The sequence below is a fragment of the Camarhynchus parvulus genome, chromosome 3 (assembly GCF_901933205.1).
Source record: "Camarhynchus parvulus chromosome 3, STF_HiC, whole genome shotgun sequence".
Classification (NCBI taxonomy): Eukaryota; Metazoa; Chordata; class Aves; order Passeriformes; family Thraupidae; genus Camarhynchus; species Camarhynchus parvulus.
Window position 1 is genome coordinate 56,102,573 of NC_044573.1, and position 13,214 is coordinate 56,115,786.

The 13,214-nt window shown below is 42.1% G+C and overlaps 1 protein-coding gene across 1 annotated transcript in view; it reads left to right on the forward strand.

The window, feature by feature from the left end:
* FNDC1 (fibronectin type III domain containing 1) overlaps positions 1 to 8,294 on the forward strand; it is a 61,914-nt gene extending 53,620 nt beyond the window's left edge. Inside the window, exons 16-20 of the mRNA XM_030946034.1 lie at positions 705 to 784; positions 2,441 to 2,470; positions 4,192 to 4,353; positions 5,044 to 5,166; positions 6,583 to 8,294. Coding sequence (XP_030801894.1) covers positions 705 to 784; positions 2,441 to 2,470; positions 4,192 to 4,353; positions 5,044 to 5,166; positions 6,583 to 6,698 — 511 coding nt within the window. The 3' untranslated portion in view covers positions 6,699 to 8,294. The remainder of the gene's footprint in view (positions 1 to 704; positions 785 to 2,440; positions 2,471 to 4,191; positions 4,354 to 5,043; positions 5,167 to 6,582) is intronic.
* Positions 8,295 to 13,214: the final 4,920 nt, after the last annotated feature.

A 13,214-nucleotide genomic window follows, 5' to 3' on the forward strand; every position in this document is an offset into this window, starting at 1 on the left:
AAAGCATTAATCTGGGGAAAAATGTCAGGGTAGGCATCAACTAAAAGTCACTGTATAACAATGTACTTACATGTATTCTTCTCTAAGGCTGAGGATAAATTTGCTTCTATTGAGCAAAGGATGGAGTTCTACAAGTGATTCATGTGCTTTGAGTTAAGCATGTGATTTAAATACTTTGGAGGAATCAATAATACATCATGTGATGCTCTCTTCTTTTGCTCAAACATTGTGATCTTAATGCTACTGGAGTTTTTACAGAAAGGTCAAAAGCTTAGCTTCTGATCTCATGTAAGTCTGATGCAGTTTCTGTTTAAAGTGGTATTTACACCACTGCTTCCCTAGGAGTTAATCTGGTATGAAACTGTTCCTGAGATCAGAATTTTATTTCCTTGCAACTTTTTCTTTTGGTCTTTTGCTGTTAGTTGTTTCGTAGAAAGTGGATGTCGTTGTATGTGGTTTTTGGAAGGGAGATGATACATAAATAAGTGTTCCAAAAATATGCATGGGAGCAATTGCAATAAGGAGACATTTGTCTGTAACAGCCAGCTCATACTCTGGCTCAGTATCCAACTCCATTTAATGCAAAGTGAAATACTCAGTTGAATTCTTCTGCTTTGATTCTTACCCTGTTTTAGTATTATTTATAATTTAGCAATTGCAATGGAATCTGTTTCAATATTATTTCCTCTCTCTTTTTGTTTCAGGTATTATTTTAGAGTCCAAGCAAAGAATCCCTTTGGTTATGGACCTGTTAGCTCTTCAGTCTCATTTATCACAGAATCTGGTATGGTTTGCTTTTTATTTTCGTCTCAAAACTCATAAGAACAGATGTGGCAGGACAATGACTGAAACCAACATGCCAATAACAGTGATTATTCTGGACTTGCTGTTTTCATATTATTTTGGGGTTTTTAAAACTTTAATTATTTTCTTTCAGTTAAGCTGGGAAAATAATACGCACTCCTAATGCCACTATGAAAATGTAAGTGATGTTAAAGTCAGCTCCAGGGGAACAGGAAGTTGAATTTCAAATACAAAGGGCTACTAATGTTCAGCAATACAGAAACAATGGGAAGTTTAAGGTCTTTGAAAGATTGTCCAAACATTTAGTACATTAGTTTCCTAATTGTGAACAGCTAAACAGTTGGAAGCAGTTGTCTCTGGAAGAAATACAGAAAGCAATAGTTCCATCAGACAGGCAAAGTTCTCTCTTCTTTTTTTTTTTTTGACAAGGAATGCTGCTATTTCACAGGGTTAATAGTACATTCAAGAGCAACACCCCCTTCTAAAAATAGTAGGTTAAATGAGCTAGTTTTTGCCTGTTTCTTCTTCTAATTCTGTTGAGACAGAGGCCAGTGACTCCACTGAATAATAAAGAACAAATTTTTCAGTCTTTACTTGAGTGAAAGGTCTTGTTGTTTCTTGCAAATTTTGCCCTTTCAGTGGCACAGGGTTTACACAGTCTCTGCCCTTGCTCATTTGACTTCCCTCTGTAGTGCTCACTTCACAAGCTCCACTAAGAACTGTGGAAGTAAATCATCACAGAAGGGAGACAGAAATGTGAGATAAGTCAATGATCCTGGATAACATATTCAGATTTTCATTAAATGAATAAGAGGCTGAAGTATTAATCCAAGGAAAATATTTGACATTGCCCCAGATGGCCAGGAAGGTCAATGGCATCTTGGCCTGTATCAGCAATAGTGTGGCCAGCAGGACCAGGACAGTGATTGTGCCCTGTACTTGGCACTGGTGTGGTCCCACCTCATGTCCTGTGTTCAGTTTTGGGCCCCTCACTACAAGGGAGACTTTGAGGTGCTGGAACACATCCATAGAGAGACTGCCAGACTTTGGAACAGGCTGCCCAGGGAAGTGGTGGAGTCACCATCCCTGAAGGTATTTTAAAAAATGTGTAGATGTGGCACTGAGAGACATGGTTTAGTGGAGGACTTGGCAGTTCTGGGCTGGCAGTGGACTCACTGATCTTTTTCCAACCTGAACAATTTCATGATTCTGTGCTGTATCTAGCAGATCATTTTTCTGCTGCCAGCAAATGGGTTTGAATGCCTAGTTTTCCCATCCAAAATCAGCTCCCTTGTGAGCTTTATTTAACACATTACATACAACAAATTTAAAGTTTTGTTTGCAGCACTGATAGTTCATTTATCATGGCCAAAGGTGGCTTTGCAGCTGGCACAAGTACAAAAACCAGTTGCTAAATGCAAGGCCACATGGTATAGTTACAGTGATGGAATAGGTCATAAGAGAAAGAAATTGCTCATTCAGAGGAGTGCTCTTCTAATGGGAATATTCAATAAAGAATGCCATCATAGGATGAAACACCTTATTGAAAATGTTCAATCAGTGACTCCATATGTTTCATGTTATAAAACAAGGTTTGGAACAAAATACTGAATTTGCTATGTGTTTTTTCTTCTAGACAATCCTCTCCTCATTGTTAGGCCACCTGGTAAGTCTACTCTGTTGTTTCATCCATAAAGTGCGTAAAGCCTGTGCAAAACAGTTCTAAGGGTTTAGAAACATGTTTTCTAATTTCTAAGGAATTAGAAATGTTACTAATAGGAATTAGAAACATTTCAACATGCAGTTTTAGGTACAGTTTTAAGTGGGAACAGGTAGTAACAAATGAGACTAATTCATAACGTATTTTTTGTCTTAGGATCCCTTATTCTATTTTCTGAAGAGAAACCTTGTAAAGATGTGTTCAAATAAGCACTTTGGCCCATCTTTTTCCCTGGTACAACAGCTTTAATTGCTTGTTAAAAAGCAGCAAACTATGTTACTTCAGTATCTGTGTCCTTCATTTGCCTAAGCACAGCTTGAGTAGCAGGATCAGGTTTCTCTCTCTCTACTTCTGGTGCTCATCTGTACAAATCATGATGCCCTTATAAATGCTAAAAAATTCAAAGATTTGTTACTGACCTGAATAATAAGCCACAAAGCAGTTTAGAATGCTTTGTATTTCCAAATTTGCAATAAGCTAGTTCAGCCCATAATCAGAAGATCTGATTTCCTGGTGCTGGGGCTAACCTTGCTGACATGAACATTGGCAGTGTAACCCCAGCCAGTACGTGCCCTTAGAAGAGATGCAGGAAAAAAGACCTCATGGTTACTATGCTCTGTCAGCTTTCCTAAGGAGTTAAAATGGTTGGTTCTGGATTTTTTGCCACACTTTTCATGAAAACAGAGTCCAGTGTATCCCTTTCTTCTCTGTTTTATTGTGCTTGCTCCTCTGGTTTCTTTGTGTCCTCAGAAGTCTCTGAGGATTGCTGATGAGTGATTGCTCCTCACATGCAAAGGTTTGCAGGATTTGGTCCATGTGCCCAGTGAGAGGAAGAATGACTAACAGAAGAAACATCCAATCTCATTTGTAAACCATCTAGAAATAGCAGAGTGAAAACAGAGCTTTGGGCTGTAGCTAGAGAGAAAAATACCAATTATCACATTGGAAGCTTTTTGTATCATTCTGTATACATGAATACAACAGCAATTTCAAAACAAATTATATTGTCTTGGCAGTACAAAGCAAATATTTAGGTAAGCCAGTAGGAATATTTATTCTTTTGCAATACAATTAAGCAGTCTTATCTGCAGCAATGCTCTGAACAGAGTTCCACAGGAAAGGTCTCACTTGTCTGTTATTGGAAACTAACCTGTTTTGATGAAATCTGGGAAAACAAAACAGAAAAGTACATTTTTATATGATCTTTTAAACCAAATAACAAGAAGAGACTTCACAAGCTATTCCTCACCACAGAGTTCTTAACATCTGTTCTTCTGTAAAAGGGTTATGTTTAATAATCTTAAAAGGCAAGTCACTGTCAGACCTAAGATCAGGCTGTGTTAAGAAGAGAAACTGTGTAATACTAGGTAGAGAAGAAGTCTTACTGAAACAACTAAGACTGTTTACTTAAAGCTGTGGTTCAGTACATGAAATCATATTTTAATAATTTTAACAGTTATTTTTGTCTGCTGACTAGAAGGGATTTAATAAAGTCTCTATTTTTAATAATATTTTTTCTTGAAGTACTATTTCTAAATATAAAAAAGTCACGCATTAATCTGTTGCAGCACATCTTCTGAAACATATTATTAGATGTTAAACTCTGCAAAACTTGGACTGAAGTGTTAAAGTCTGTCCCTAATGTGGAATTTCTTTTATTCTCTGAGGTGGTGAGCCTATCTGGATCCCATTCACTTTTAAATATGACCCCACCTACTCAGACTGCACTGGCAAGCAGTACGTGAAACGAACTTGGTACCGCAAGTTTGTAGGAGTGGTTCTTTGCAACTCCTTAAGGTACAAAATTTACCTCAGTGATGACCTGAAAGGTAGGCACCAAGATTAATTTCCTGCTACACAATTACTTGAATCTTCATCTTCTGGTTTTCTTTATTTCGTATGTGTCAGAATTGTGTGACCACTATGTGAGAGTCCTTCTCTCAAGAAGAATTAGCATTAGCTCTTATACAGGTGCATTGCCTGAGAGATAATGAAAAAACTTTCCATATTATTGAGCTGGGATAATGGGATCATCTCAGTGGTCTTTCAGACTATGCTAATGACTATTGTAGTGCCTTGGCATAGTTTCAATACAGTGTTTGAATAATAAGAGATAAAGGGCCCTGTCTGTTTGAGAAAGAGAGCTCCGCAGTTCTGAATTTTCATTTGAGACGGAAGTCAAACTAATGGTATTGACATATTGAGAGTTTTTTACTTTCACATGATATATATTTCAACTTATCTAGTTGAAATTCTCTCCACCTGTTACCTGTAGATTTGCCCATGGACTTGCAAAATGGGGACTACTCCTTACTGAGCTGTAACCCATTTATTTTCCACAGTTTCTGCTTCCATACTGTGGAGGTAGCATTCTCCCTCTTTCCGGTCACTGTTCGTTGGTAATACTGTGTCACTGCAACATTCTTACTGCTTTCTTCCACGCCTGCTTTCCTGATGGTAAAGAGTATCCCAGACATAAGTATTGCTGAGTTAAGTAATCTGCCTGTATTTCTCTTCAGATACCTTCTACAGCATTGGGGATAGCTGGGGAAGGGGTGAGGACCACTGCCAGTTTGTGGATTCACACCTGGATGGAAGAACGGGACCTCAGTCGTACATTGAAGCCCTGCCCACAATCCGAGGTACAGCACTGGGGGGCGGGATGCTGGCCAGGAGCCTGTTAGCCCATCTGTAGGATTAGGGGGTAAGGAGCAGAGCAGGGAGTGGAGCTCTGTCCGCAGCTGCTGGCAGCTCTCTAAGGAGTCCAGCTGAGGACAGATTATGCAAGTCCCAGAGGACATGTGGGTGCAGAGAGAGAGAGACAGAGACAGAAAGGAGCACATGATGCAAATACTATGCAGCGATAAAATACAAAAACAAAACAAAAAATAATTGTATAGGTCTGTGAAACCTTTCTCTTGTTGATAAGACCTGCTTCACTGAATCAAGATGCAAAACCTCTTCCACGTGCCTAAAGGGACCAGCTACATCTTTGCAAATACAGCCTTTGTGAATGATTTCTATTAGTTCATTCAATGCAAAACACAAAGGAATATGTCTAATGACTTCGGGTCAGTACTTTTATTCTGGCCTGGTAGACTCCTGTCTCAGAGGGAAAATTCTTACCTTGAAGGAGTTCCTCTGAGCAAATTGCTCACCTCACATGAACAGGTAGAAGACAGGTTGCTTCCCAAAATGAAACCAATCGTAGAAGTCAGCCAATCTTTTCAGTAAGTCTGTTGGTTTAAATTATTCAGTTAGCTTTAGTGGTTTCCATGTTAAATTATGTGTTGATATTCTTTGCATGGTGCTGTTACCAGGAAGAAACGGAAATAGTCATTGATATTTATATATCACAGTGAAGTACTGCACTTCTTAGCTCAGAAGACAGATGATTAATCCAGATGTGTATATACTAAGTCTAAGAGATAGAGAGCACACGGAAGTTTTATTATTGGCACAAGCCATGGGTGTTTCAGATGTTCCAATGCACGAGCTATGCAGACAAGAATGCTGCACCTCTTCTAATGCTTTAAGCAGTCACATTCTTTCTGCAGATGAATTAAAAGGGGAAGGGAGGGCTTAACTCAGTATTTACTGCATGAAATGATACCTTTTTGTTTTGTGAAAGGCTGACTTTTGCTGATAGTCTCTTAAGCCCTGTGAGATAATGTGATTTGATGGTATTTTTTGCCTCAGAGTCCTTCATGTATTTAAACTGACTTAGAAACTTCATAAGCACAGCTGAAATATGCCCACCTTTTGGACTGAAATGCAGAAGCTGTTTGGCCGACCATAGCATTACACCATAGTTAAAGAGATTTTGAGCAGTAAAACCAATCAAAGCTACAAGAAATATGAAGGACCAGAGTTAGATCATTCAAGAAAGATCTTGGCCTAATACCAGGGCTAGCCAATACCCTTTTGATACAACTCCCTGCCAGACAATTTATAAATTTTCATTTGTGCTGTAGGATTGACTCTCACTGCATCTGCTACTTTTGTTGAATTGCTGTGCCTGTGTCCTGAAATACAAATGGGTGTTTTTCTCCCGACAGGGTATTACCGGCAGTACCGCCAGGAGCCTGTGTCCTTTGGACGCATTGGATACACAACACCCTACTACTACGTGGGCTGGTATGAGTGTGGTGTGCCCATCCCAGGCAAATGGTAGCAGTCTGCTTGCCTGTCTTAGGTAGACCATGCTTTTCAAATGATTTCTACCAGAGGACTGTGAGCAACTGATTTGGAAAAGGAAAAATAAAAAGATAAATGGGGCAAACCAGTGAAGACCAGCTGCTCAAGAAACCATTGTGAAGACAAACATGGACACCCTTTACCAGCCTAAATCTGTGGTGCTACTTGATTTCTGCTTGGAAGCAGGGATAGGATATAAGTTTCCTTCTTTCCTTCCTCCTCTGTGTCTTTAAGGCACAAAGAGAAGGTTGCAATGTGTGCAACCTGTGAAAATTAGAACTGTATTAGCCATGAAAATTTGGAAGTTTATTCTATCTTACAGGAACGACCTAAGCATGCTGTGCTTGCTTAATGGGATGCTAAACTGTCTTTTGCTGCCCGATGGGGTTCCCCTATGCAATCATTCCATGTAACTGGTCACCCACCAAAGGCAGTATATTCTCCTGAAGACTTACCCTGTGGGTTCATCCACTGCTGGACTAATCACCAGGTCACAGTGTAAATTCACTTTGAGATATATCTGTATCTATATCTATATAAATACAGTACTGTACATCTGCAGAAATATTTCTTAGAGATGCTGAGATCTTCTTGTTCACTAGATAAATATGTTTGGAAATTTTATGTAAGAGGTGCTGTTAATTCTTTGAAATATCGCTATGCACAATATATTAACTGAGGAAAGAGCTGTATTCTTCTTGTGAGTGCTGTTAATGTCACATTTGAATTATTGATCAAGACCTGTGTCCCACTTCCTTGGCAGCCTTTGGACTGGATATTCAATGGGTTTCTACTCCTCTATCTGTGTTAGAGTGGCACTGTACAGTCCAGTAAAAACACATACACAGCAGTTCATCAGCATCATTTAGGCTTTCTATATTTTACTATTTAAAAGTTTTAGTGCAACTTTCCTTCAATCCATTCTCATCTTATTTTGTACGTTATTTATTCCTTGTCAGTATCTTTCATGTTACTGTGCAGAGGCATAGGATGATTAATTTGGAAATTAGGAACTGCTTTTAACTTATTTGCTCTCCAAAAAGAAGCCCAAGCCACCTCTACAGGAGTCAACTAGCTGGAAGCTCATTTGGCCACAGGGACAAATTGGGACACACTTCTTTTTAAATACTACCAACATCTGTTCCCAGCAGAGCAGAAAGCAGAAAGTGACATGAATGAAAGGTGTAATTATTATTTTTTGGAAGGCATTTGGAAGCTTGCAATAATGTTTCATGGTAACATCTCAAGACCCTTTGCTCATGTTAGTAAGACTCACCTGTTCTGGCATCCTGGGAGAGTAGCAGTAACCTGGGGGACGGATCCAGTCTCTGGTCCATCTTTCACTCTTGTTCCAGCTTACATGTAGTGTAGGTCTAACACCTCTTAAGTTGCTTCCTGTAGTTATTTTAAATTGTATGGGGGCTAAAAAGGGAATTAAAGTGATTAAAAGAGCGTTTTCTTTTTCATAGTGATTTGGGTTTTAGCATTTTACTTGTGCTCACATATTTTTGCTTCAGTACAGTGCCAAATATATGGTCTTGAAGTATAACTTTTTTCCCTAATAAACCTAAGATACATGGTTCAATTTCTCTTTCATCCGTTCTGGTCATCTGTGTCGAGTAATCTACGTGACAAATTGTTAGCTTTCAAAAAGTCCTCCTTGGGACAGGACTAAGTGTCAACTTTTTTAAGGGACTGGGAGCATGTGAATGTGTTGTTCTCTTTAGAAGATGGTTAGCAGCTAGTGTGGAGTTACCAAGGGCAAATCATGCCTGACCAGCCTGGTCGTTGTCTTCGTTGAAATTACTGCTGCCGTGCACAGGGGAGAAAAGGGAATGTCATTGGCACTTGGACATTCCCTGTAAGACACTCGCATGGTTTCCCACTGTCTGCTTGTAGCAAAACAGGTGGAATATGGCTTGGAGAGTTGGTCTTCAGGGTGGATGTGAAGTTAACTATGCTGTGAGGCTCAAAAGGTTGTGATCAAAAATAGTGCAAAGTCCAAATGAGGGCTGGTTGCATGCACCACCCACAGGGGCCAGTCCTGGGTCCAGTATGGTCTATTGACCTGGACAGAGGGGTGGAGTACATGGATAGAGTGCACCATCAGCAAGCTTGCCACTGATAATAAGCTGGAGCTGGAGAGTGGTTTATGTGCACAGAGCTGCTCAAAAGAGGGACTTCCATGGGCTGGAGAAATGAGATGTCCGGAAACTCCTGAAGTTCAGCAAAGGGAAGTGAAAAGTCTCACACGTTGGTCCTTGTGGCAATAGAGGCTGGGATGGCTGTCCAGAGAGCAGCTTTACAGAAGAACTGCATTATACCTTCAGAGAACACAGGTAAATTCTATTTTGTTCATCTGAAGAGACACAGTTCCTTCATTCCCTGCTGGAATGAAGGCTTGGGACAGTCCTGTTCAGAGGTGTCACTAGGGGTGAAGATCTGAGACTGTGGTTTTTTCTGCAGCCTCAGCTGAGGAGAAACTGGGTGGTGCTGGGGTTGGCACTCTTCCCCTCCAATATAAATCTTCTCTGAGGCTAAACCAGCCAGGGCAGAGTCAGAGTAGGGCACAGCAGGGAAACACATGAAGTACAAGTGTATACAGTCTGCTGCCTTCGCTTTGAGGTCAGGATAAGTCCTCTGTGCTGTACGAGGCGATCTGATTGACATATTTGCATCCTTTGCCCCGTGTGTAGGGTAAACATATTATTATGATACTAGGTAGTTTCTTGAAGAGATGATGCTGATCTTGCTCTTTGCTCATCTAAGAGGTGGTGGGATTATAGAGCTGACTAAAAGCTGTGGGTCAGGAAAGCCATGTCCCAATCCAGATCCCCTCTCCAAGGCCCTGTCAGTGTCCTGAACAATGGACAAGCCTCCCCTTTCCTTCCCTACTTCCCTGCTGTCCCCTGTGGTGCGCTGGCCCTGCTGTGCCAGCGCAGAAGAAGCAGCACACTCCCTTGGGAGGTAAACTGCCTCTCAACTGAAGCAACTGTACAGCTTTGTGGCTGCCCTGCATATCAGGGAGTGTAATACGACTTTGGGTACTGCTAATGGGACAGAAATGCGTCTTTTCCTCTCTCAGCTCTCCTCCCATGCCCCTGTTACTGGCAACCCCACATCTGCATCTGGTTTTCGAGCTCTTGGCGCCAGCTGAGAGAATGCCATGTCCCTTCAGAGGCTCTGAGGGGTGTTGCACCACCCCTGCTTTCTTGTCTAAGTGACCTTGAGGGAACAGGATGGAGGAGGAGGATCCCCACAGAGAGAAAATTCACACAGCTTGGGCCTGCATCGCCTCCGGTCCAAGTCTCTCAGGGGTGGAGTGATGCCAGGGCCCTGCCTAGTGGGGAATTGCACAGAGCTGAAAAAGAAAGGGATAAAAACACAACAGAGGAAGGGGTGGGGAGGAAAAGACAAGCAAGCTGCTCAAAGCATTGTCTGCCCTGGTCAGTTCCAGATGCAAATCTCTGATCACTGTACCATATTTTTGTGAGAATTGGGATTTCTGCCTCAAAGGCAGCAGAAACAATTGCCAACATGTGACAAACGCCAAGGGTTCTCAGGGGCAGCCAAAGCACTGCATGTGGACCCAGCATGTGAACAGAGGAACTCTTTGGTGATGAAGGAAGCACTGAGTGTCACTTGGAAAGATAATAGAAGGCCTTTGTGGGAGGTAACCCAACCCTCTGAGCAATGTGAAGTCATCCTTGCAGTTCCTCTCTACAAGGAACTATACAATTTTCTGTCTGCAGAACCCATGTCCTCTTTTCTTACCAGGCAGATAGATGCTATTCAAGTGAAGAGCTGTATTCCTCTGGCAGAAGAGAAAGAGGAAAATGCAGAAGGGAGTGAGGTCAATGTGGCAGTAATGCAGCTCTGCTTCCTAAGGCAAAACTGGCATCCATGGATGTTTAAAGTCCCACCCAAAGAGCCCTGCCAGCCTGCCTGAGGGGCCTACCCTTAACTGGTAACATTTGAAAACAAAGCCATGCCTTGTACTGCTGCTCTCTTTCTCATCATGCTTGTGTGTCCCATAAAGCAGGGAGCACTCCCACAGGACTCCTGCCCCATCACTCTGCCAACTGCATCACAACAGTCAGTGAAATGCATGAGCCTGGTGAGAATGAGCACTCGGAGAGAATAACACCGGAATTGTAGCTGAGTGCAAAAATCCTGATGTCAGCACTGGAGAGTCAAGTGTCAAAGGCAACAGCCTGGGGGCCAGGTCCTAGGTACCATCAGTTGCCATAACTCCTCAGGACCAGTTGTGTCACCAGTGGCAGTGTCACCCAGCTCCAAACATGGCCTGACCAGCAGGAGAGCTGGAGAACCTCCACGTGTCCCATGCCAAGGAAGCACATATTTGTGTTAGTGAAGCTGAGCCACAGACCGAGCTGCATGTGCAAGGACACAGCCAGTGGGCTCAGGGATGTACTTCTCTCCTCAGCAGAGGATAGCCTGCACATGGAGCATCTTCTGCCCTCCGAACAAGGCCAGCTGGAGGACATCACTGAGAGGATGACTGTGATGGTTAGGGCACTGGTACACAGGACGTACAGGGAAAGGCTGAGCACTGGGTTTGTTCAGACTAGGAAAGGGAAGGCTTGGCTGGCAGTAATTTGATATCTCAAATGGCCTAATGGAATAATAAAGAAGATGGACCCACAAATTTGTGAGTCATACACACACTGAAAGGCTGAAGGGCAATGGACACAGACTACAACATGAGAAATCCAAGAAATATTAAGAAAATGTGTGTATCATAAAACTTATCAAGCACAGGGACAGCAGCCCAGAGAGGCAGGGAAAACTCCATCCCTGAAGGCGCTCATGACTGGCCTGGACAGGGCCATGAGTAACCTGATCTGACTTTGATGCTGGCCTTGCTCTGAGCTTCAAGGGTGTTGGATCTGATTTTCAAAGCTTCCTCCAACTGGAGAATACAAGTCTATGAATAGTACCAACTATTCTATTATGCAGCCAGACAAATAAGAATGAAAATTTCACAAAAAACAAAGTTCAATCTCCACACATTTTCCACAGTGGATTTATTTATTGGACAAAAATAATCATAAATTCACAGGTGGGAAGGGACTATTGAGAAACATCTAGTCCAATCCTGCTGAAAGCCAGATTAGCTACAACAAGACCATGTCCTCTTGCATTTTATAGCTCTCTGATGATGTAAACTCCACAGTTTCTCTGCAGCCTGGGTCAGTGTTTAACCACATCCAACAATAAAAAGTATTTTTCTTTTGTTTCAATGGATTTTCCTGTATTTGAGTTTATGCCCATTGATTTTTGTCTGTGACTGGATGCCACTGAGAAGAACCTGGCTCCATCACATCAGGGATATGATTCCACTGTGCTTTCTCTTCTCCAGACTGAAAAGTCACAGGTCTCCCAGCCTTTTGTTATATCTGAAGTCTTCCTAAATGGAAGTTGCAAGCTGGCTCCAAGGTAATACAGGATTATTTTGTGAGGAAGTGAGGGAGGCCCTGAGAGCAAAAGCAGGGAAGGGGTGTGGTCTCCTAGACTCCCATGAAGAATTTCTGACCTTGGTTTCTTATTGTGAGTAGATCCTGCCCATGTGTTCCAGATGTGACTTGTGGAAGCTCTCAACTGAGCCTGAGGATCAGGTCACCCATGAGTGACTGTGGGCAATAACCTCATGGTTTGGAGAAAGCCTCTGGATGGCAGGAGATACTGTTTGGCCAGGACTTACAGCAGGTCCATGCTGCAGAGGATGAGTAGAGGGGCAGAGGAGTGGAGGTTTAGGTTGGATATCAGGGAAAATATTTTTTCACCCAGAGGGTGACTGGGCACTGGAACAGGGTCCCCAGGGAAGTGGTGACAGCACCAGCCTGACAGAGTTCAAGTGTTTGAACACTGCTCTCAGGCACAGGGTGTGACTCTTGGGGGCATCCTGTGCAGGGCCAGGAGTTGGATTCAATGATCCTGATGGATTCCTTCCAACTCAACATATTCTGTGATTCTACTCTGTGTTCATTCATAATTTCACACACATTGTGAGAAAATTCTTTTAGTGAAGGCACAGTTTTGGTTCAGGAGTAGTGAAGTCCATTCTCAGGTCTTAGAGAGGATCTTCACAAAGAAGTCTGTCCCTTATAAGAAAAAACTTGCAGCCTGCTCTGTCTGAAGCTTTGGAAGGTTTGAAGTTGAGACAAGTACAAAAACACTGTGATCCTGCTGGCCTTTCACTGGTGATAATTTTCCTAAGGTTGCAGGCAGTGTGATTTTCTCAGGAGTACTGTGGGCAACAAGAACCAGTTTATCTTGCAGTAGGAATGAAAGCATTACTGACTGTTTCCAGGAGGCTTTCAAAGTCTTCTTGAAGGTAATAGCAATAGTGTTTCTGCCCACCTAATTGCTTTCCACACTTCCATCCTTCTGAAGGTCTTTGTTATGCGAAGGTCTTCTTCATCATTAAAAATATGGGCAGAGTTTGTTTAAACTGCTGATAAAATCCCAG